The sequence below is a fragment of the Cystoisospora suis genome, assembly GCF_002600585.1.
Source record: "Cystoisospora suis strain Wien I chromosome Unknown contig_1784, whole genome shotgun sequence".
Taxonomy (NCBI): domain Eukaryota; phylum Apicomplexa; class Conoidasida; order Eucoccidiorida; family Sarcocystidae; genus Cystoisospora; species Cystoisospora suis.
Genome location: NW_027154584.1, coordinates 1 through 24,146, shown reverse-complemented (window position 1 = coordinate 24,146; position 24,146 = coordinate 1). Strand labels below are relative to the sequence as shown.

The 24,146-nt window shown below is 54.6% G+C and overlaps 2 protein-coding genes across 2 annotated transcripts in view; both read left to right on the top strand.

The window, feature by feature from the left end:
* CSUI_003956 (ap2 domain-containing protein) overlaps positions 1–8,060 on the top strand; it is an 8,601-nt gene extending 541 nt beyond the window's left edge. Inside the window, exons 1-4 of the mRNA XM_068064151.1 lie at positions 1–742; positions 1,161–2,023; positions 2,390–2,906; positions 3,642–8,060. The exon at positions 1–742 is cut by the window's left edge and continues 541 nt beyond it. Of these exons, the coding sequence (XP_067923873.1) occupies positions 1–742; positions 1,161–2,023; positions 2,390–2,906; positions 3,642–4,142 (2,623 nt within the window). The 3' untranslated portion in view covers positions 4,143–8,060. The remainder of the gene's footprint in view (positions 743–1,160; positions 2,024–2,389; positions 2,907–3,641) is intronic.
* A 655-nt stretch (positions 8,061–8,715) lies between these two features.
* CSUI_003955 (trichohyalin) lies at positions 8,716–23,419 on the top strand. Its single transcript, XM_068064150.1, has 15 exons — positions 8,716–10,449; positions 11,041–11,327; positions 11,773–13,745; positions 14,404–14,479; positions 15,038–15,304; positions 15,783–15,879; positions 16,260–16,346; positions 17,316–17,375; positions 18,017–18,173; positions 18,529–18,621; positions 18,887–19,106; positions 19,782–20,031; positions 21,350–21,499; positions 22,341–22,434; positions 23,124–23,419. The coding sequence occupies exons 1-15, from the start codon at positions 9,883–9,885 to the stop codon at positions 23,195–23,197; spliced, it is 4,452 nt and encodes a 1,483-aa protein (XP_067923872.1). The 5' UTR covers positions 8,716–9,882; the 3' UTR covers positions 23,198–23,419.
* Positions 23,420–24,146: the final 727 nt, after the last annotated feature.

Sequence of the window (24,146 nt, the reverse complement as noted above, 5' to 3'; positions counted from 1 at the left end):
TGCACGCTCACACACAAGAGTGCCGCCACCAGCCAGGACAGAACCAACAGACTCGCCTGTCGGTGTCCAAGAGACCTGCCTGCCGTCAATGATTTCACTCTGCAGCCAGATGACAGTCGTACCACGGCCTTCTAAACATACCACCTTGTCACAGGAAGAATGGATGCAGCTAGCCCGTCTCAAGCCTAAAGTGGAAGGGGTCTGTTTTGATCGGTTTTTTAAGAGATGGGTGGCGAAGAGGGCAGGGATGAAAAAGGTCTACTTCCCGGTTTACAAGTACGGTTTCGATCTCGCATATGACTTGGCCGTCCGCACTCGCCGGGGCCAGGAAATTGATCCCAGCCTCAACGTCCCTGCATTTGTCCCCGCCGGACCTCGGCGACCGCGGAAACCTTCTCGCGCAGCTGTCACTTCCGTCGCTAAAGAAGATGAAACACAGGTGACTGCTAGCGAAGCGGCTGCTCCGTCCTCTTTTCGAGCCAGCACTGCTGTCTTGCCACCGACGAGTTCCAGTTCGCGAGACGCGGAGAAACACCTAGACGCCTGCCAGGCCCACGGGACGACACCAGCAACTCTACATCGGCCTAGTGAAAGGGAGAAGAATGATGGGCAGCGAACACCCGAAAGATGCAGCTGGCAGAATATCCGGTGGACAACATCCGGCGGTGAGACTAGCATCGAATCAGAGGAGACATGGCTTTCGAGCAGCCTCAGCCTACCCCGGACGTCGACACGCAGAAAGGTAGGGCATTGAAGAAGGCAGGCTGATGTTACCTAACGGATTTTCGTTGCCACACGGGGGGGCTGGTTGCCGAAGGAGTCGCGGCGGTCGCTGAGGGCTCGATGCATTGCGCAGCGGCGTGCCTGGACCGCTCTAGTATCTTGAGTTGTGGAGCTGTCCAAAGGATCGTCGCGAACAATCTCGGCTTTGTACGCGCAGTTCTCTGTAGGATGGACAGCGACCGTGATTATGTAACGAGGTGTGAATGCTTTCCGTAGGGTGAGTACCTGACCTTGTGGATGCACACTCAGCCGTCGAGACCGGCTGTGATTCTTGGTACAGCGCCTCTGGTGGCAGAAGCCGAAGTGGCAAAATCTTAGAAACGGTGCACTTCGGTCCTTGCCTCCACGTATCTTCCATCTGTATGCGATGCCCGCAGCAACCGCCTCGCCAGGAAATATCTCAAGCTGAATCTGCGAGTGCAGAGTATGCGCCAGGCCGACACGATATGGTCAATGGGTGCTGGTCCGAGGATTTTGGTGATACAGAGGAAAGAGGTTTGTTGCTTTCTGTGTTCTCACCGAATCAAGTCGACACTGAAGACGGGGAAGCTACAGCCAACGAGGAGACCGGCTTCACCTGCGAGCCAACTATGGAGTCAGCCGGACAAGAGCTGCGGGAGGAACCCAGGAGCCTAGGTGTCGTACGTGCTAAGGTCCTCAAAGAGCGCGGATCAAAAGAACAGGCCGACGGCGGTGAAAGAAGCGCGTCCCGGCAGGTGGCAGAGGGGGTTTCTTTGTTACCCAGTGAGAAGAGAAGCCGCGAAGGCACATCTGTGGCCTGCTGGGGCGGTACGGGGCTACGTAGCACGGCCAAGGGGACGAATGTGGATGCCGGGGAACAGCGAAGCACATTCGAAGAACGTTATGAGGCCGGCCTTTATCTACCGTCTGCTCCGGGATGCGACCCGCGACCTGTCGAGCCCAGTGGCGACGTGCTTGTGGCCCTGAAGTCTCCTGAAGCCGGCCAAAGCCAAGCGACAGATTGCACGACGCAGGGCACCAGAAGCACTTGCAGTGGCGATGGAAGTGTTAGTGGTGTTGACGTTGCGTTGGGCATGGCGGGTGATGAAATTAGCAAAGTTTCTTCTGTGTCGCCGACACCTCAGGTTTTGATGACCCGAAGCGTGTCGCCGCAACCCACGACAGCACAAAAGCGTGTGGCGGACACCTCCCTCGACGCGCTTGTTAAACAGCTGCTTCCTTTGCCGCCGGGAACTCATTTTGACTGGCCTTCGAAGAAGTGAGGTCAATCAGCCATTCGAATGCCGTGCGCTCTCCGGCGAACGGCATGTCTGATATACTCGGTACAACTTGAGAGCCACTTTCACGTGAGCGAGACGCTAGCATTGTAAGGTCAGTGCTCAGTCGTCTGGCGGAGCGTCTGCTACTAGTCACGTAAACGGCAATCTTGTACAAACTACGCGGGCTCTGAGGACTACTACGACATGACAAAACGCGTGCCAATTTGAAGCTGAATGTGGGTTCGCGGTATAAACTTTTGTTACCCTGTGCATCGCAAGTTCTTCGATTGAATCGGTGCGCGCTGAGTTCTGCCGACGTTAATAGTCCGGGTAATCTCATGCGTGGCCGTGTGTGTGCCGCTCAGGTGGTTCGCAGTTTACCGCTGTTGCCCACATTCCCCAGCGAAACCCGACGCATCGACTCGTGAGCGAAGGTTCTGCAGGGCGTACACGGGGAGGTGTCTAGAGGACGTCGACCGCGTCCTAGGGAACTCATCCCCGGGGCCAAGATGGGGCGAACGCCGAGTGAGAATTTTCGATCCCGCGAAGTATGGGGATTCTGTTTTGGCAGCTTTTCGTGCGTGCCGGGGCTTCTGTCGGACGGCGCGTCAGAATTGGCTGCATTACATTGCTGAGACGAGTCAGCAGCATGAAGGCACCTGCAGCCAAGAGTCTCGGTCTCATGGTAGCCCGCCCCGCGGCGGGGGGGGGAGCCTTCAGAAAGATGGGACCAGCTCACCTGAGACATCGACAGGAACGTTGCAGACCGCGCGCACACCGGCGCCAGTTGCGGAGACAGCTAGCCCGAGGTGTGCGGATCGGACGCTAATCATACCGGGCTCCAGCCCAATGAAGAGACGGGCCACCCTCCCTGGAACTGAGGTATGTGTCTGCAGGCACCTTGGATTCGCAAGCGGGTTTTCCGGCAGAGATGGATATAGCGAGTGCAGCAGCGGTCGCGGGCTCTCTCAAGCGTGGCCGAGCCCACAATCAGAAAAGAATGAAACAATTTCATGTACCTACTTTCTGGGGCTGCACTCAGTGTCCCGGCTGCATGTCAGCGAGCAGGCTTTCTTGTGGGAGCGGGCCAAAGGCCTTTCTAGCTGGAGTGACTTCCGAGGTGAAGCCCACAGGTGCCTTATAACTGCAGTTCTCTCTCAAGCCAGCGAGCCGCCAGAAGACGTTTCTGTCCCTCCAGACGCATGTCCCGCTCTCTTCTCTCTCTACCGGACTCTCGTCATCGTCCGGGTAGCCGGAATTGACTAACTGAACCATGGCGAATGCACAATGGCAGCCGGCGCAGGCCCGGCTCGGTCTAGCAGAAATGCGTTATTTGGACGCGGTCCGCCTCCTCTTAAAGTAGAGGTCTATGACACCTTCGGCAAAAAGGAGAGCCCTGAGACCACTGTGGGACGGTGTGGTGAGTGCGTGTGCTTGAGTCCAGTGGTGGTACGCGGTGCAGACAGTGAGTAGTAAAGTATCGGTTGGAGCAACACTGACTACGGTACGGTCAGCGGTGGCGATCCAGTACCATACATTGCGTATGGCGACCCGCGTCGGGAGAAGCGGGCTTCAGAGCTCCAGACGTTTTGTCTACGGCCCCCATGCTGTGTGCAGGCTCCCGGGGGCGACGGGAGTGTGCTGACGCAGAAGCCTTCTGATGGAGGAAGGCCAAAGGAGGCACGTGATGTCTTCCGAAAGCAACTGCGCGAACTACTCGTACGCTGTTTGCAGGTAATATTGAAGAACTTGATGGATGTGTGCATTCCCGCTATTTTCTCGATGTTTCCAGTGGATCGATATCGGAGGCTGCGAGCAGTTCAGCACCATCTTCAAGTGCTGCCGATGTCTGCGGACAATCGCACGCTCATCCCCGCGTATTTTCGCCTCATGTGGCCCATGGTGGAGGCTGGCCTGCTCCCTGAAGACCTGGACTGCGAGCAGACGCGTAGGCTCCTTCAAGGTCTGCACCAAATAGCCGGTGCGCATAAGGCATTGTTTGCTTCCTACCCATTGTCCGGAGAACTGGACAACACGGAGGGGCCGTACAGCGAGACAGCGAGGAAGTGTTTGCATGCGCCTCTCGGGATAGAAACGATGAACACGTTTTCCTGGTGAGTCAGCGCACGATACCGAATAGAGAGCACACACACAAACTGCGCAAAACTTGTGGGTGTGGTGGTACACCAGCGGCACACCCATTTTCTTAAGCGGCGTCGCTTGGTCGAATGGTAAAACTGTGAAGACCGAACGGTGGCTGGGGCAACCCGGGCGCAAACAGATTCTTGTGCGTACAGAACAAAGAGTCGCTGCAGCTGACTGACGCACGGCTTGGAGGCCGGAAGCGTAGTGACGAGGCGACGTGAAGCGGTGAGTTCTGCAGCACCTGGCATACTAGGCCCTGCTTGTGCATCTCCCAATTATAGGCGGTGTAGCGTTCCTGCAATGGCAAAAAATAGCCCTCGAGAAATGCAGAAGACAACACAGCTGCTTTAAAAGCGCAACGAATTTGACAAGGCTGTGGTAGGGCGACTGCACGAGCGCGCCGCACCTTCTGGAAAAGGTGCGCTGTCCCAGCCGCCCCGCCCCTGAACGGCAGCACTGGGGCAGCTTTCTACGAGGCCCGCCCCCCCGCATAGGCAGACAACCCACGGTGACGGTCGTGAGCTTCTCTCAAAGCCGAGGAGAGGCGGGCGTCCGGGGCGGCACCCGGACTGCTTTCCGCCGGGCGGGCCCCAGAGAGGAAGGGAAGCCATGGCGGCGGTCCTGAGCTCTGGATCAGTGGTGCTGGCGACATAGCCTGTGATACCGACCGGCAGCAGATTCATCAGAACGGTGCGCGTCGCAAGCGTACTGACGGTAAAAGGCACTCACTCCTTTGTGGTTCTGACAACGCCGGAGGTCGGAAAGACTACTCTAGTCAGCACTACACGCACGGGAGTGCGAAGGCCCCGAGAGACGACGGGCGGCACTCCAAGAAGCGCGGTGTGCACACAGCTAGCATTCTAGCATCTTTCGTCTTCATAAATCCGCCCTTCCTCGACCAGTCAGAACAGCAGACAGATAATTCACTGCATTAGCGGCCTGTAGCGCTGTGATGAGGTGCTGGTCCTCATACCGCGGAGATCGCCCATCTGGTCGCGTACGTTAGCGAGCCCATGCGGCGATACCATTGAGGGCCCAGTCCCACGAGTATCCCCATCTGGCTGCAACCCTCAGTAAGCCAGGCCAGTCGGCCGCCCGAGTTCCCAACCGAGCGCCTTTGGCCAGAGCATGAGGTGGAGGTGCGAAACGGGCAATCGTCTAAGCTTCCACAACCCCCCCCTAGCAAACAGGCGGCGAAAAGTCCGATCACCATGTTACCCGCCGTGGCTGAGGCGGCTGTTCATCCGCGGCTCACTATCAGTGCCCGCGTGAGCAAAGCATGGCCCTGTAGGACGAGCCGTGCTACCGTTCGTTCAGTACTGCTCTAATACATCAGTTGGAAGACACGGTGCTTCCCGTAAACGAACGGTTATGCGGGCCGAAGAGTTTGATGGCGGATGCTTGCTGCAATTTTTGCTGTGTGCCAAAACGCGTCGCGAACAACGTATCTGTATCCCCCACCCGCGTCAATAGCTTGGTCATGTACCTGGTCACGGATCGTCTTTCCCAGCGCCGTCCGCGTCTCTGACTAGACAGCGTCGCTCCCGAACTGGAAGTTCACTCTTTTGGTAAAGCTCCGTCTACTGACCCCAACAGAGTAGTCTTTTAGTGGGTTTAAGCCCTCTATACTGGTTCTCTTTTTCGAAAACTCAGGGGCGGCATTCGCTGAGCGTTCACTTTTCTCCTCCAAAGATTATTCTTTTGTCGCGCCAATGACGCCGCCTTTGTTGCGCGAGAGAGGAAGGCTTTCTTGCGGTTTCCGCTGGTTCGCTGCGGGGGCTCTGGAACTGTTGGGAATAGGTGTGGTCGTCTCCTCTGCACTCGTCACGGATCCGACACTTGTCCCGGAATTGCCCGCGGCAGAGCCACGGATCGCGGCTGCGGAGGGGGTGAGATTGGGGAACCGTGGAAACCCAAAATTTGTTTCAGCTTTGGAATGGGATGAGACCCCCAGTATCGACAGCAGTCAAGTTGCGCCTGGGGAGGGCAGGACAACTAGCTCTGCGACGCGCCGTCACCTGGCTGAAGGCCAGGGGACAGAACCATCTTCAGCAGCGCAGGACGGCGCTCCCCGTTGGAATGACGACGAACTGCAGGACGATGAAGTGGCACTAGTAAAAACAAGACCCAACGCGTCCCAGCGCTCAGAGAAACCGGGTGGCTTTATAAACTTTGTGAAGAAGAGACAGAAGGAGTTGGCCGTTCTGGCGGGCATCACAATGGCTGCACTTGTGGGAGGCGCTTTGATCAAGCGCTGGAAGCGACTGGCGCGAGCGGACGCGTCCACGCAAACTGAGATGAGAGGTCCGGACACTGCGGACGACTTGATGAAAATCGCGGAAAAGATTCAGCATCGATACTCCGCAGGCACGCAGACTGAAGCTGATCTTCCTGTCAGTCTATATCCGTATACATCCCTTGTATCGATGTCATTAGCGGGTTCACATCGGGAGTAAGTGCGACGTGTGTTTGTTGTTGAGAGTCCGAACATGAGGTTCCCTGGTCTTTGTAAGCGGGAGCCTGAGGGGTTGCTTTTCGCATGACATGTGTTTGGGGATACACTACTCAAGCGCTCGTGACTTTTTCGGTGTTCGGTGCAGCTGTACGAAACCCTCGGTGGTATTGCTGTTTTCACAGTTCGATGCAGGGTTGCAGGGAGAGTAGTGGTACTGTCAGTAGGTTGCACGGCGGCACGTACACACTTTGTTCTGGTAATCGGGCTGGTGCCGCATCCCTGTGGAGTAGAGCGGCGTTTTGTCTGGGAAGCGGTGTTAACTCATAAATTGAGTAAATTCTACCGACAGTCTGCTGCCATCTGTCAGTAGCTTACAACTTGTTGACTTTATGGTTCACGGTGCCGGCTGGCACGGTTTCTATTTCATTGTTGCAGATGCAATGCATTATCATAGCAAACGAAGAGGATTTGTGAATTTGCACGGCGGTGTGGCTGAGATATAGATAGGGCGCAGGTCCCCGATTTACGGGATGCCGGACTACGGATTTTTTGCGTAAGGTGGTCCTGCGAACGGGTTTCTGTAGGGACCAGCTTACATCCAGTCGCTGGCCTTCAGCAGTCCCTTGTCTTGTGTGTCAGCCCAGGATTTCACTGATACTGGTAATGTACAAGCAAACACCGCATGTTGGCCCCTGTTGAAGCGTACTGTCAGGTGGGGTGCGTCTCTCAGTTGTTGTCTCGGGGGCATCTGTTGAATCTGGGGGTTTGCTTGACACGACATTGCTCTTACTTTCGCAATGCTCTGGGAGACCGTTGCCCATCATTGGCTCTGTCGCGTTTCAGTGGAAGAGTTATGCTCCCGACTGTTCCATCACCGCTCCGCTGCCATCCCGGATTTTTGGGGAGCTGAATGTGAGTCGCAGCTGACGGAGCAGCCCAGCAAAATTCCAAAGCTTCGCGTAAGAAAAGGAGTGGCAGTAGTGGCGAACTACTGCGGAACGTGACACTTGAGAGAACGCGGGGTGGTTGAGTGGGCTCGAGTTAGTGCGTTCGTTGGATTGCAGCTTAGCGGGCGTTGGCTGCCGGTGTGTGTGTGTTCTCTAGCGTTGCGTGCGTGTATGTTAACTGAACTTGCTTACGGGGGAATGCCCTGAAAATGTCGTCATTGTGCTACGGCGAATCACGGGCAAGATTTTTTCTTCTTTATATCTATAAGGAAATGACGGGCTGCCCCAGCCGGTGTTCTATTGTTTTGGCCGTCATGAAGCTGAACCAAGCATGTGTGTACTACAGTGACCCTGTGAGTTACTATGGGATTTTCGTGAGTATGTCGGCGGGTAGCCCACATCTAGTGTAGTACAGTTTCTCCGGCTGCCCCAGTTGTTTTTTCGAGTTGACGTTTCGAAGTCACACGTTTGGTTGGAGCTGGAATAGCTTTGCCAACGACTGATTTCTCATTCTTCGAAAGGGGTCATCTTAGCACTGGCTACGTGGGCCCAGCCGTACTGACAGACGCCCGTCTTTGTTTATGTTCAACTCGCGAGTGACAAGAAAAAAGTGCTAGTGGCAGTGCAGCTTCCGGGTATGGACCGAACTGTCGGCACCGCGCCCGAGGACGTACCAGGCTTTATACGTGATACAGGAAGAGGAGCTATGTGGCATCTCAGACGCCTGGCCGTCACTTCGGATAACAGCACCGAGGTTAGGGCCGGAACGGATGTGTTAGCACAGTGGCGCACCACCGGGCGTAGAACTGGAGCAGCACATTACATTCGAGCGCTGACCAGGTGTTGCATTTTTTGAGTCTTTCAAGTGTGCACTGCTGCTGCCATGGGTGTCGAGCAATTTGATACGAAGCAACTTTCTGTGGTTGTGACTGTTGCGCCGGAAAACGGAGCTTTCACAATGCCTGTGGTATGCGACACACGCAAAATGACAAAGGTGTCTGGAGAAGGAACACCACGACGCGACTGGGTGCGCGCTTCATCCGTCGCTGAGTCGCCTTCGTGAAGTCAGAGGCCGGCCGACCACGTAGGCGGTCTGCGAAGAGCAAGCCTGTATCGAACTCAGTGGAATCTGTCGACACCTGTAAAGCAGATGATGGAACGAAATGAAAAACCGTATGCGGCTCGCAGAAAAGTGTCCACGCGAAGGACAACGCCTGCTAGCCTCTTTTTTCCAGGAGCTGCTCCGCTCGTTCGCCCGAACAACTGTTACCTTCGAGCCCGTGGCATGCATTCGCCTGCACTGAGACATAATGCCTCATTCGCCGCTGACGTCTTGTCTCCGAACTAGGGAACCAGAGGCTCACATCTCCAGAACACTTCTCGAAGCTCGACTGTGGGTTCGCCGACTGGACTTTTTTACGCTGGACTTCTTTCTAGCTGAGCTCAAGACATGTCAGGAACAACACCACGGTCGGAGAGCGCGGACACCTAAGGAAGCCGCGCACCGCACGCAAGGGGCGTTGAGCGACAGCATGTTTGCGAAATAGCAGGACTGCCTACTTCAGGTGGCTCTCGGGGCTATTCTTGTTGAGCTAGTCTTCTTTTGTTGACATGGTTTCCTCGAGAGGCCCCCGCGGAATCCCCTGTCTTGCTGAGGTGCTTTCGTCGAGAGGTTTTCTCGCTGTTGTCGTCTATATCAGTCGTACATGTGATTGCAGTCGCGTTCTCTAGGGGGTTGCACGTCTCTCACATTTTCTTTTTCATGTCCTAGGGGCTCCTTTCGTCCGTGCAGCGAGTCTTAGGATGCGGGACAGTGGAAGGGAGCTGCCTTGGTAAGGGGCGACACGAAGTGCCTGGCCAGCGCTGCCGGGGCTTTGCGCTATGTGGTCTGTCTTGTCAAGTTCGCGGCCTGCTCTCAGAGTCGGTAACTCCTGCGCTTTCCCAAAACCCTTCCCCCCCCCGTCTCGGTCGCCGATGCGGGCCGGGCCCTCTGCACTAGGGCGTTTCTCCCGTCCTTTCCGCTCGACTGACCGGGATTCGCGTCGCGGTGCTACGGCGTGTCTGGTTTCGCTGAGTCCTGCCTTGGCTTTTTAGGGTTGGTGAGCGGGCTCGCCTGCTAACACCACGACTGGAGAGAACCGAAGCTATCCTTGGAGCACTGTGGTCAGTTGGCGTCGCACTCCCCAGATATCTTGGTGACTTGAAAGCAAGGGTGGCGGTTGGGCCTCGGGGACGGGTGAAGTCATCTCAAAGTCGACGGTGCCGTTTCCGAGGCAGGAGCTGCTCAAAGAACGTCTAGCATGCAGACACGATGCACGTCTCTCCAAGTCGAGAACGGCTACCTCTCTCCGAGGGAGATGCGCCGGCCGCTTTGTTCTCTGTCGGAAGTCAGAATGAAGCCGATGCCGGTCAGGGAGTAGGCACAGTCGACGCGCCTGCATCCGCCGTGGATCTCAGTGTGGTGGAGAAGCTGAAACAGAAATACATCAAGTGCAAACAGCAGAATGACCGTCTCAAAGACGTGCTCATGCAGTTGCAACAGCAACAGCAGAGTCATCAAGAACCCTTGACATCGACAAAGCAGCACCCGGGACAGCTAGCCGTTCTGCAGAGACAAGTGGAGCAGCTTCAGAAGCAACTGAAAGTGCGCGAGATCGAACAACGACAGCATATGGAGGAGCTTGACGCCCTTCAGTACACAAACAAAAAGCAGCAGCAACAGCTGCTACAACTTCAGCAGCAACAGGCTACAGCAGCGCCGTCCTCTAGCGCAACCGGCGGGGGGGGGAAGTGGGGAATTGGATTACTTGCCGCTGCAGGAGCTGCAGGAGGGAGTGGCAAAGACGAAACCGAGCAGCGCCTACTGGAAGAGCTGCAGGTGTGCTCATTACTTCGTTGAGTCGTGCCCAAGCGCGACTCCGGCGAGTTACCCAAGCAAAAGATTCGGAGTGAAAATGGGGGGTTCAAACTGAAATTTGAAGTTTTATTTTCACTGGCAGAAGAACTATCGATACTCAGGCGGATATATATCACTCGGCTAGTTGCCCAGGAAAATGTTTCCTACCGGCCTGTAACTTGTGTGTATTTACGGAACTCTTTGCAGTGTAATTGCATAGCGTGGACTGCATGTGGTCTTCACTGTAGCGTGCTGACAGCTGTGGAAAAGACTGTCCGATTTCCAGCGTGCATGTCTTACCCCGTGGGCAGCGTGCTCCAGTACCCCAAAAGACCATGTTCCAGGGACCGAGTACTAGCACGTGTGGGAATGAGAGATTGCACACAGCGGATCGTAAGTGTCCAGGTGCTTAGGCTGTGTCTGAACTATAAATCCAGACTGCTCATAGTCATTGTCTTGTTCGCCGTTCTGAGCGGGACGTCGGCGGTTTCGAGGAATCGAGAGCTCAACAGGGCTCTGATGCGCTTATACGAACAGCAAGGGGCCTGACTACGCACATGTCTCATGTCGCAGGTGCTACGTGATGAACTGGAGCGCAAGATCCGGGAGAACGAACAGCTGCATGTTCAGCAGTTTGAGGAAAAGCAAAATCAACAGCTGCAGCAAGGACAATTAGCCAGTCTCCAGGAAGACCTCGAACGGGAACTCGAGACCCGCAGAAGACTTCAGCAGCGGCAGGCGGAGGTTGAAAAGCAATTCCAAGAGGGAGAAATGCTTCTTCAGAGAGAGCGAGAAGACAAGAAAAGATTAGAAAGCAGGTTGACACAGGCCAACGAACAAAGTGCTCATCAGCTAGCGAGGTGAGGTCGCGCATCTGTCGAGCAGTCCTCGTTTCGGCATGTCATCACTTCCCCGAGGAGGTGTCGCTCCGTTCCATTTCCAGGAGACTGAAGGCAGAGTGTTCCCGCGTGTCGACGGATACTTTCAAAGTTACCTCGCGCTGGACGGATGTCAGTAGGTTGACGTCTTTGCATGTACCTTCTTCGCGGCTATACGCCTGCGTCCTCCGCTGCAGAGGGATGAATATCTGTAGCCTATATCCGCACGGCATTGCCTGTCTTGCTATCACAGAGAAAAGCATTTTGCTTGCCTGAAGCTATGTTGAGTGTTGGAGGTGTCTTCTTCGAGCTACGGCTCGCAAGGCATCCAGCAGCAAACTTCCCGCAACCGTGGCGTCTGCACAGTGTTCGACAAGAGTCGGATTAGGGTTTCTTCGCTTGGTTGCGTGTCGCGTTCGTGTCGCAGCTTTTCTAAGCAGCTTGCAGACCTGCAGGACCGGCAGAAGCTTCTTGAGAGTTACATCCGGCAGCGGCTGCCGTTGGATCTTCGCGGCGTACCCCTGCTCTCTTGTTACGACTTCCCCTCTGGCGGTGCTGCGGCAGTTTCTGCGGCCGAACGTGTAGCGAAACAGCGGGTTTTCTCTTCGATCGCTTCGCTGCTCGTCCGTCTGCAGCAGCTTTTGACGGCCTGGGGGGAGGCACTGCGGGGCAGCACCGTTAGTCGAGGTCGATCAGTCGGTGCAACTGTTGTTGCTGCCGGTGTTGGGGAAGGGTCTAGAAAAAGCTCTGAGGAGAAGCAAGGGATTCCTGAAACTCCAAGAACATGCACCAGGCTGACTGCCACGCGAGGCCCTGGTGACATTTTGGCCGCAGGTCTTGTCGCCATTGGACACGAAAAAAGAGAGCGTTTGTCGCACGGGGCACCCCGCGAAGGCGTGGGAGGGTCGATTTTGCGCGGGCCGGGAAACGCTGCCGTGTCCGGGATTCACTTCAAGTTAACAGCTGCGAATGGGAAGGCTTTCGAAGCGCTTGTCGAAGCTCGCAAGTGCATTGAGGAGGTTTCGAAGTTTCTCCTCCCCTACGCTCTTGATGCATTACCCTGTTCTGCTGACACAGAAAGTCTGCGGGGTCCATGTTACGCACACAAGGCTTTTTTCTTCGGCGACGAAGTGAGGGGAGGAGATGCAAACGTGAAAGGAGAAACTGGAAACCAGGAAAACAGGGGAGCTGCGGCAGATGGGAGGGATTTTTCGGTCAGTCGCGTAGACGGTCGCCCCGACTCTGAAGACGGAGAGGGCTTCGATGACCAATGGGGGCTAGAGACACGGAGAAGTCTACGACAACTGGGCACTGCATTCCGGAGATTTACTACTTACTCCCTCGTTTCTCTAACCCTGGAAACGGATGCGTTTCCTATTTTTGACAACTGTCAGTCAGCGCACTCACAGTCTCTTGCCGTTCCGGGTAATTTGAGAGACACAGCGTGGACCCAAGATTGTCCCCCTAGTGAGACTAAGGAGGGGAGAAAGGTTGGCACGCAGGCAGGTGACGCTAGGCGGTCAACGGCTGCTTTCATGGAAGCATCGAGACGTTTCGACAAGTGTTTTTCCCTGCTACTACGCGTGGCTGAGCTCTGCCTCGAGGCCCGGAGTTTTCAGTTGCAGGGATTGTCGGGTAGCGTCCATTTTACTGGAATCTGCCCGAAATGTGTTCAGTCAGCATCGAATGCTGTTTGCAGCAGCTTCCTGGACCTAGTTGCGTCCAGTGTTCGACCTGGATGTTCACCGCGGACGGGCAGTCAGATCAGAGGCCATGAAGGTCGCCACGAAGACGCTGAGACGTGCGAGGACGTTGGGTACCGCCAGCAACACCTCGGTTATGGCAGTCATCTCGCGCACGACGGATCCTCGTTGAACCATTCCGCCACTGGAGATTGCCTTTCGATTCCTCTGCCTTTGAATAGCAAAACGGACACGACACCTTTCTGCTCTGTCTGCCGGGGTGTGCCCTTCCATTCGTCATTAGAACCTAAGCACATGGCTCGTGCCCTTTCGAATCTTTCCGGCGAGCACTTCAGACTCCTTTCTGTGGCTGTTCTTCCTGAGAAGCCTTGCCTGCCTCCCAGTGACGGTTTATGCGGAGCAAAGGCAATGCAGGACTGCGCCAAAGGTCTTTACAGGGAGTCCTCTTTCCAGCTCGGGCGGAGCGCTGGGTCTGGTTTGGATTCATCGTACCAGACAAGGTATTCTTCGGTGGACTTCGACAGAGGAAAAAGGGAAAGCGCAAAACTTGCAGAAGTCCGGGCAGCAGTGAGTGCCGTCGCAGAGGGATCTGCGGTGGCACATGCGGCGACTGTTTGCGCCGTGAGTCTTAACGCTACCCATCAGATGCTTCAGCAGGTTTTTCTTAGACATCTCGATGAGGCCATGGTATGCATGGGTAAGTGCACTCTCCGGGTTGTGGTTTCTATTGGTGCACAAGCCCACATGTCCTCCGCGTATATTCTGATTCAGTTGGGGGGCATGCACGGCGCACGGTTGCAGGTATCTACATAATCCGTTCGGGAATTTGTGGAACTCTCTGTTTCGTACAAAGGGGCCAGACACATCCGGTTCATCTCGAAACTTGTTATCAACTATGGAAACGGTCATTGTTATTCTGCCTTTGGTGGGATAGTCCATGGCCTTGAAATGGCAGCTCAGGAGGGGACTTTTTCTTTCGAGTTGAAGTGCCGTGCAGTAGCGTGCTGGAGTGTATCCGTGTTTTCCGTCCTGATTTCTGCTATTCACGTTTTTACCGTTATCGTTTCTGTTTCCTTAAGGGAGACACGGCGGCTGCGTGCGCGCCTCTGCCCCAGTTGGCGCTGAGGTGTTGTCCTGACCGGGCCTCATACGCGTCGTCTCAGGCTTGCGACCATTCCACGTTCACCCCATGAGTGCAATGCTCACAAGCCTGAGATGACCCGTGCAGTGCGGCTCTGAGGAGGGATACTTCGCATTGTGTATTGACATGTATGTCTGTAGTGTTGTATGGACGCCCACACGCATCTGCTCCACACATCTACTTCAATGCGGGGCTGTGTGGTGTTAACTTGCAGCTACCATGGAAGGTTGCGTGTCGGCACGCATGTGCAGACCGCACATTGTCGAGGGTCATCTGTTACCACTCTCAGGGTGAGGACATGTACCACAGCCATTCTGACACTTTTCGTTTCTTTTGAAGCGTTACCCCTTCCAAGGAGTGATACTGTAAGTGTGCGGACGCAGAACAGGGTTGCATTGTTTGTATCAAGGGCGTTGTTTGGAAACCCGGATTTTGGTAGAGTTTCTGCGATATAGATTCGTGGGGACAAGGGCAAAGTGAAGAAGCCGGAGGCGGCAGAGGCAGTTCAGTGAGAAAGCCCTAGACGGAGTACCCATACGGGACAGGGGTGATGCGTACTGGTATCGGTGGTGGGAAGACGGGAACACTGAAACGCAGGCAGCTGCCGTTTTGATGGGCTTTCCGGACACCATGGAGTTGCTTCACTTCCGGCCTCGAACCACTCTCAGCGTATTTTCCGAACTCTAACGTCGAGAGCGCGGAATGCATTGAAGTTGTTGGGGTGCTTATGCGCGTTTTCATATCCTTGGGTTTGTTGGCGAGTATGAGTCGAAAGTTCTGTAGACTACGTGCCGGCAGCTGGCTAAGGCGACGCAATTTTTCTTTGTCGTCGGTGTGCGCGACTGCAGAGGGAGCGACGCAATGGTGAATCTGGTACAGGCCATGAAGCTCATCGACTCATATACCCAGTCACTTCCGGCTCCTCGCGGAGAAGCTGCGTTTTCCACGTCTCTGAACGAGAGAAACAAGAGTCTGTCGACACAGTCGTGCCCTCAAGGAAAAGTCGAAAGCAATGTCACGATGCTCCGCAAGGGCTTGCAGCTCCTGTGCTCGTCTCCCCTGGCTCTCTGGATTCAACTGTTGAGGCTTCCAGTTTTTCACTCGTCCGTTCAGAGGTGATACGCGGGTTCCGAGGGCTGACTGGGTGGTGTTGCCATGCCAAGAGACTCACGGTAGATCTAACATACTCACTACGTATTTCCAGTCTTCGCACGACGTGGAATCCGCGAACTAGTCTGGAGTACGGTTGGAGTGCTGACTGGCAAGAGGCTTGTCGTTACAGCGGACAGCTGGGGCACGTAATCCTTCTCTAGTGTGCTCTACGTTCATGCATTTAGATCGGTGAGCAAGAGAAGCAAATGTCTTCATCTATTGGAGATGACGCTTTCCTTTTTTGCTTTCATGGCACCAAGACGCATATTTTCAGTCGAAACAAGGGGGAGAAAAGAGAGCACTAAGCGTTTCCTCGTAGACCCCCGGTGAGAAAAACCATTGTTGTTTTGATACGTCGCTGGAGAATTTAGTACTTTGTGACAAGTAAAAAGCGTTTGTGATTGTAAGGGGTTGCCTGTTCGTGGTGGTTTCTGTGCACAGGTCGCGCCGTTTTATGCAGTACCACTGGAAGAAGTTGCAGGCGGCACCCCCACGGGTGCTTCGTGATGACGCACTTCACTTGCGTCACGAAGTCCAGGTAACTTGTGCAGCGGGGGTTGCTGGCCCTGATCACACCCCACTGCCGATAGGCGTCTAACGCCGCGGGACTGCATCAAGTTGTGACTAAGTGTGTTTCCACGGATGCAGCGGCGGTGGTCTCGGAATCGTCACGTTTATACGTATGGAGATCTTGGCGTCGTGGGTAGACTTCTACCGTTTTGGCTGCTAATATAAATCCTTAGTTGTCAAAGGACAGCCTCCCCTGTGTGCCAACCTCTACCGCTGCGGGTCCCGATCGGTATTTTGCATATCTATTGATAATAGGCATTTTGTTTCAAAGTTTCCGTGAAGACACTATTTGTTCAAATTTCAGGGCTAAACGACGTGTGGATGGATCCTGTGTGGATGTTTCGTCAGAGACTAAGCGGCGAGCGAGAGCGTCTTCGCGAGCACCTTGAACTTCTGCAGCTTGACCTCGATGAGGCTGTGGAACAGAGAGACAAGGTATGCCTTTGATGCTCTCCTGCTTCTCCAGAGGACACGATTTCTGGAAGGGCACCCGCGAACAGGTTTTTCATTTCTTTATTGCTCATTGCGGCCGAGTCTGTTTGTACAGTCCCCGTCCAGTAGTCGCTTGTGAGTGGGTTCCTGAAAGCGACACCTATTTTAATCGGTCGCCCCCCTGTTCGCCTCCCCCACTTCTTACCCTTGTATAGTGCTGCCGGCCTGATGTGGAAACAGGGAAACGGGGTGGCGCGAGCGGGGTTTTTTTGTGGAAGGGGCTGAGCAAGCAGAGTTCCCATGGCTAATTTTCAGGGGCACGGGCAGCGTACGTGCTCCGTAGAGGACTTGACACGTTGTTAGACTGCCCTCCGCCCTGCCCTTGCTTGCCGATGTGAAGGATTCGTGAATCTGTCCGCTGAGTACGTGCATAGCGGCATACCTGTGAAGGAGCTTTTGCGCCTGTGGACTCGATTTTCAAGAGGAGCGAGACAGCCGTTGTGCTCATCGCTGTTGGTAGAGGGAGACAAAAGCATGTCACTACGAAGGCGTTTGCCATTCTCCCAGCCTGAAGGGAATCGTGAATTTTCTTCAATCCAGGTGCCACTGCTGTTCCCCGATTCTCTTCCTCCAAAATCTTTAAACCCTCTTCGCTTCGTGTGGTGTATGGCTGCCCTGTCGGTTGCGGAGAGAGTCTGAGTGTCGGCATTCCGCTTTATGTGGAGCTGGGGAGCGCACGACGACACACACAGGATGTATAACAGACTTCTCTCTGCGCCGTGCGAATGAAGCTCCAGGTGCAACGGTGGTGTTCGCGGATTTGTGTCTCGGCTCCCTGGCGTATTCCCGTAACTGTCAAACTATCTGGCATGTAGGCGTGCATTTGAGGCTACGAAGGCTACAGAAGGTCTCTAGCTTCCTGATAACTCGAACTGTGGAATCCCGTGTGTCTGTGCTCGATTGGTTATCCAGCTGATGGTTGATCTTGAAGATTTCCGTGACCAGTATGGCGTTCTCCAGACGCGATATGAAGTAAGGCCTTCCCAGTGGACGTGTGATCTCTGCTCTCCAACTCTAGTTTCCAAAAGCCAAGCTCACATGCCAAGGAAAGTTTTTTTTCTCACTGGGTTTCTTTGAGCGCTTCTGGTTTGGCCGAAGTCTTTTTTTCGGACTGGCGAAGCCGCAGCTGGGGTAGACGCTTCCAGCGTTTCAGCGAACGCCGCAGTTCTAGGCAGTGTGGTGGAGGGATGGATTGGATGTTCTCAAAACTGGCGAGTGCTTCGCGTGGCGGGGTACGCTCACCAGGCTGTGTCCGTTTCGCACACGTCAGCTCACGGGACCGCGGTGGGTTTCGCTGGATGCGACTCCAGTGATGCGGTGTTACAGCAGACGGTGGTAGTAGCCCTGGTAACAATGGTAGAACCCACCATTGCGGTTGTAGCGCTGGCGCCGTTCATCTGCACGATGTCTCTTCTCTTCTATATGGCCCGCCGCATTTCACCTAGTAGAAGTCGGATTCGTATGTGCTTTCTTCCGTGTGGGCAGAGGTTTGCTCTCTTCATGGCCCTCTGGGGAGCTTGCCTGTCTGGTCTAGAGGCGTGGCGTTCCGCCAGACGCCAGACTGTTTCCTCATTTCGCGTGCTTTCTTTATTTTTCTTACTTCCGGCCCTTAGCTGCTCCGTGGGGATTTGTCTCTTTGCGTCGGATCTTCCTCTAATCGTCTGGCGTCCGCTACCTCCTTTCTTCGGTCTCTCCCTTCTGCCTCTTTGGGTACGGATGCGTGGGGTACTCTGCCTGACGACGTCGCTGCCGGCCACTCTTCTAGTGCAGGTACGGGGGCGTTAGTTTTTCCTTTCGAATCGGACAAAGAAGTTCATCTCATTTCCTGTTTCCGCGACAGCGGTGGTATCGGCTGCGGAAAGTTGGTGGGCGCAACGACAGACGCAGCCAAGCACGGCGCTGCCTCCCACAGACTCGAACAGAGAAAAAAAGAGAGGCGATGGCCGCAAAGCAGCGAAAACGACAACCGACGGGCTGTCAGCGCACAGATATTTCGGGTGCCAGCGGGACAGAAAGTACGGAAAGCACTTCATGAAGGTCGCAGCAGAAGCATTGACGTGTTGCTCTGGACATCAAGCGGAGGGCACTTCTCGTTTTTCTTTATTGTGCCCTGCATTTCGCACAGCGAGTACGGAGGCTGCGGAACCAGGGCGAAACCAGTCAGTCGTTTTGGCACATCAGCAGGCGGGCGCACCAGAGCGCCAGTCTGCATCAGCCGGTGAGTTCATTTCGTGCCCACGATGACTATTCAAGTCGAGCTTTTTTTTTTTCCGTGCCTCTATGCATATGTGAAGACGCGTCAGCTTGTCGAGTCACTCTACGCCTTGAACGTGGGTCTTTGCAGTTTCTTCGCACACACGAGCACAGATTGCTTGACTTATCTCAAGGGTGCTGGGGTCTCAGTCGTGTCTTCCGCGATGCCCGTTGATCGCTCGCATGCAAAAAGTCCGCGAATCAATGACATTGTCCCTACGACCGTTTAGATGCCGGGCGGAGCGCGAATTTGACCACAGTAGGGGATCCAGATCTAGAAGTAAGACAAGCAAACTGCTGCGACGGGACAGCAACTGCACCCCTTGGTGCCCTCCAGAGCGGTGCTCAAACTGGCCAGAGTTTTGGTGACCTGTCGAAGCTTCTGGACCGTAGCATGTCGTCTAAGGCAACAGCCGCGGCTATGGCAGAAGCCGCTCTCCTCCAGCGCGGGTAAGTCCTTCACGCAGTGATCGATGCGAAAACAAATGACGGAGCTCGGTATAGCGCCTATACACAAACCGCGAGGCGACGACGACACATTTCATGCTTAACTTCGGATCGCAGTAGCCACCCGTTCTGCTCATTTTTATATGCGTCCCCGTGCTATTGCGAGAAAGCTCTGCGACACTACACAACATGCTCTGTTGCCGGCATTGCGAGCAAGAACGCTTGCCCTGGTATGTTATTCCTCCCGCAGTATCGACGAAGACAACTTTTTCTCTCGTGCGTAAGATTGTCGTGGGGAGTGGCAAGAGCCTGACGTGAATGCTTGTCATTTTCATCTTTCAGTTGCACGCAGCAAAGCGCGTCCTCTTTCAGGGACGCTCTTGGGTGCATCATAGACGCCTTGTGCTGGTTCACTAATAGCATAGGAGCGGCGCATTCGATGAACTCGTGGTGACCGTAGTTACGAACTGCTAAATCCCTGTTGGAGGAGACTGTACATTCCTGTCAGTAAGCCCGCCATTGTGAAAGCTGTCAACCGACTGGCAGGAGTAGGCTGCTCTTTTCTTGATGGACTGAATTCGAAGATAGTTGCGCACATGGAAGTGTGGACTTCTCTCTGTCTCGGTAATTCCCACTCCGTGTCTTTCGTTGGAATCCTGTTGCGGTGGAATATACTAGGAGAGTAGTTGAAAGCTCGTCGCGTACAGAGTCGCCGTCCTACACAGCACTGGCCACAGCGGCTGTCGCGGTGAGGGCACTCAACGATGTAGAAAGGGAACTTCCGGTTGGAGAACCAGGAACTGCGGTGCACTATCAACGAGAGCTTCGCCGAGTCTACGTACAGCAAGTCCAACAGCTGCTCCAGCACGTGCAAGCGGGCGACGATGCTCTAGCTTCGCTCAGAATGCAGCTGAGCAGCTGCTTGAAGGTGAGGTTGGGGGGGCCCGGCTGAGACGTCAGCGTCAGATTTCGACGTTCCTGTGGAACCTGTTCGTGGATTCTTTCCCAACGCCTTGGAATGATGGCGTTTCCAGACGGCCTTCGGCGGGGTTCCCGTCGTGATTTGGAGAGAGTTGCTCCCGCAGTTGTCCCAGGGAACGCAAACATACTCAGTCCGCAAGCGACTTGCTAGTCTCCTGACGCCGCCGTTGGCACAGGTGTTCACATTTGTTTCTCAGCCTCGGGTGCAGATCCGCGGAGTGGCAGACTAGTATGAAGCAGTTCTTGAGACTGAACGCGTGTCCGCATAGGGCATCAACGAGTTGTTGGGAGATCGGTGGCTTGTCTCGTGGTCTCCGGTCACCCATAAAGAAGAAAGCAGGCGGTGTTGTCAGTGACTTCAGTCCCTGCGCTGGGCCCCAGTCTGTCAACTTCTTTGTTGGGCTGCTGTGTGGCTCCTAGTAGACGGGACCCGATCTCACGTCGTGACGTGCGCGTAATGTGTTCTAGGTGAATGCGTTCTTAGTCTGTGGATAAGCAGGAAGTGGTCTGCCTGAGTCTCTCGGTTGTCTGCGCACTGGGCTGCTGCATTTCACGAGACCTGCACTTCAACGGACGCGGTCCGTCGCGACGCATTCTAGTTACATTGTCTGTGCCGTGTCGTCCCCGTGGATGACAAGGGTGGACTCTCCTGCTAGGCGGCCGCCGTACCGCGTGAGAGATTCGCGAGGTCACTGCGCTGTTCTTTGACGTGTCCCCGTGGCGAACGCTCGCTGCGTCTCTTTTTTGTTTCTTCACCGGAGGGCTCCAAGTGGTCCGCTCCTTACTGCAACACAACACCGGCGACATGCGACTGCTTTCGGGTAACCTGTGAAGCTGGGGGGATGCTCTTGTGTTTCCCGTTAGACTGTTGCAGTTGAGAACACGCTATTTTTTACGGGTGACCCAGCCGAGAATTTCCAGCGAACGATTATAGAAGTCCCGTGCAACACTATGGCACAACACGACCGTTGCAGGCTACTGTATTTGGCAACTTTGCGGAGCTATGTGTAGCACTGGCAATCACGAGGGTACTAGCACACTAGAAGCTTCAGAAGGATACATTCCTTCTTGTGATTGGAGTACTCATATGATACCGTTTTCTTTTAGCATCCTGTTCCAACGGGAGAAGCAGCTTTCTGCGTGTCTCTAGTGCTGTTGTGCCATGTGGCCCCTTCGGTTTTAGAGTGCACGAACCTCAGAGAGATTGATTTCACCTCGCGGAGGAGCGCTCGTTCGAGTCTTCTTTTTTTGTCGTCGCCTGACAGACCATTCACTCGTTGAATTCCCAGAAGCAACTACTGCAGCATCAACTGGAGGAGCAGCAGAACGCGGCAGAGGCGGCTGCCAGCAAGGCCAGACTGACTGAAGCCAAATACACCGAGCAGCTTTCCTTGCTCACTGAGCACTACTGTCTGGTAAGCTTAGAGTATGGCACTCGCGTGAAGATGGTACCAGAGTAGTGTCGAGAATTCTGAACATCTATTTATTTGTCTTTGCGTATGTGGGTTGTTACTTGAGCATTCGTGCGTGTACAGATGTGCTGTTTAGATTCAGAGAGGTATAGTCTTTGTCCGTAGAGGAAGAAAAGGCACGCTAACGAGGCAGTCGAGCCTTCCTTCGCCGGGGGTCCGCGTGCTTGACAGCTTGTCCTGTACTCTTTTACTCACTAGTACTCGAGACTATTTAGCTGACTTCACTTGACATTTTAAGTGGATGGAGGACACTTCTCAAGCTTCTCGTACAGAAGTTGGCCGCGTTGTGGCTTGGTTGCACGTTGGAAAAGGCTTCCACGTGCTCTGCTGTCGTTGAGCAATGTCTTCTGGAGATGAGTGGAGTGAAAGAATTACAACTCTTGTACAGGTTGCAGTTGTGGCGATTCAGAGTTCTGAGAAGGCGCTCCACACCCACATCCGTACAGCTTCAAGATGCAAGTGACCATATAGATAGCGGGAAAGCAAGTCTTTTAGCTCTCTGGCGTCGACAAATACAGCCTCGAAGCACACTTTTTTGAGGCCAAAGTAGGTTTTCGGTCGCCGCCAGAGTGTTGGGCGGGTGGATCTATTACCGCCATTGGGTGCCGCGTATCGGAAGCGAGAGATACACGGACCTCTTACCGGAGACACGAATCGAATCAACACTGTAATTTTTTGTATGGGACTAGGGACTATCTCCTGTAGGTCGTGCGTGTCTGTAAGGGACGCACACATGACATTCTGCTGAAGCGTACAGTGATGTCATTTTCTCTTTTGATTGCAGGAAGGGGAAAAGCGAAAGGCGGTGGAGGACCACATGGAAGAGATGCGGAAGCAGAAGGTGCTGTGTGGCCGTTGTGGCGTCTGGAATCCTCTTGGTGAGCTGAATCTAAGGCGATGGGACAAACAGGTCTTAGGCTACGTGGCGCAGCGTGGGGAGCGACGCAGAGAGCAGCCTGCACGTATAATCTACCTTGAAAGTGGCTTTCTGGTCCGAGACACTGCGTGGCCGTACTTTATTCCCTAGGCAAGCCTCTGTGGTACGAGTCATGTTGTGAGTACTATTTATGCATTCAACCGACAGTGCTGGATACTTCCAGGTACATCCGTTGTGCTGTTGTAGGAGATTATGACTGGAATTCGGACTTATTCAGGGCACTGTGTTTGAGGACAGCATTTTCGTCAGAAGGCGTGCACCGCTCAGCTAGATGCGCACCGAGCTCCCCACAACAGCGCTTGAGCTCAAGCCGACAGAGGGTCCAATCAATCTTTTAGTCCCGCATCCCCCAGCAGCTAAGGAGGGCGGCGACTGAGGCACCGGGTGAAAAACTAATTTCAAGGCGGGGCTGAGTGCTTGCGAGTGTGTCAGAGTGCATTCAGTTCATTCGCTGATCCCGAGTTGAGGCGTTCTGATTGCTTGTGGCAAGAAGGCTGTAGCGGTGCGAGGAAGGACAGTCTGGGCTCAGCGCCAGTTTGTCCCTCAGCTCGGGTTGACCGAATAATTGGTTTTCCACGCCGCCCTGGGGATTCCTTCTCGACAGATGGCTGTGTCACGCTCTGTTTCCAGGCTTTCTTCTAGGCAGCGCTAGCGGGGGCACGTGCACGATGTGCCGTGGCCGGGTCATGGAGCCCCCGGTTTGAAGCGCCGTGAACGGCGGTTGAACTTTACCTTACTTTGCCAAGGCCTCTTCACTGCGACAAGATTTGCTGTTTCCGTCGGTCGGGCGACCAGTTGCGCGGCCGGTGGAAATGGCGAGCTCGGTTTTTGCTTACGTGTTCTTGTGAACTGATGACGACTGTACGTGGGCGCTGCGCTGCCCTGGACGATCCCGCGTATGCTCGAAAATGAATTGAAGGACGGGGCGACGCTGGCTTTGGGGTTACAACCCTACCGATGAGTATAACTGATACATTCTCCAAGACGCGGGACAGCGTCATAGTCGTGCGGGCTGTTCACAGTGTGCAACGGAATTGTTGAAACTCTGGCCGTCTAGGCGCCCGAGAATGCTTCGTGGAAACCACCAGTGTGTTGCTCAGCATCTTATTACGACTAACATTTACTTCGTAGGCAGACCAGAGCTGACTCTTAGTAGTCTGTAGGACAAAATTCTGACCAGCGGTTGAAAAGGCTCCCGCGTTTTTTCAGAGCATACTCCCGTTGCTGGGGGTACGCACATTCGCAGTCTAGGTGACTGTGTCACCTCAGGATAGCCCGAAAGTTTCCAATGCAGAGAAGACTACGTTCACCATAGTGTTTGATTTTCCGGATAGAGGTCGGGCAGAGCTCCAAGGGTGCGGGTGTGCCCGTGCTGCTAGGGGTGCCGGGTGGTTACGGTTGGACTCCCGACAGCGGTGATGATTTATCATGGTCTCCGTGATTCAGTACCTAATGCGAACAGAAGACCTGGAGCGACAAACATGTCTCAGAGAGCGCATCAAGATTCGCCGTTCACGAACGCTTTGTCTCTGGACCGCGTCGCTGTAGAGATCAGTGTGGTCGGCTGCGATGCGATGATACCTAGAGGTACCTCTACGCATTAAGAAATACGTGGGAGAGATGCGTGGAGCTCGGTGGCATCTGACTTCATGG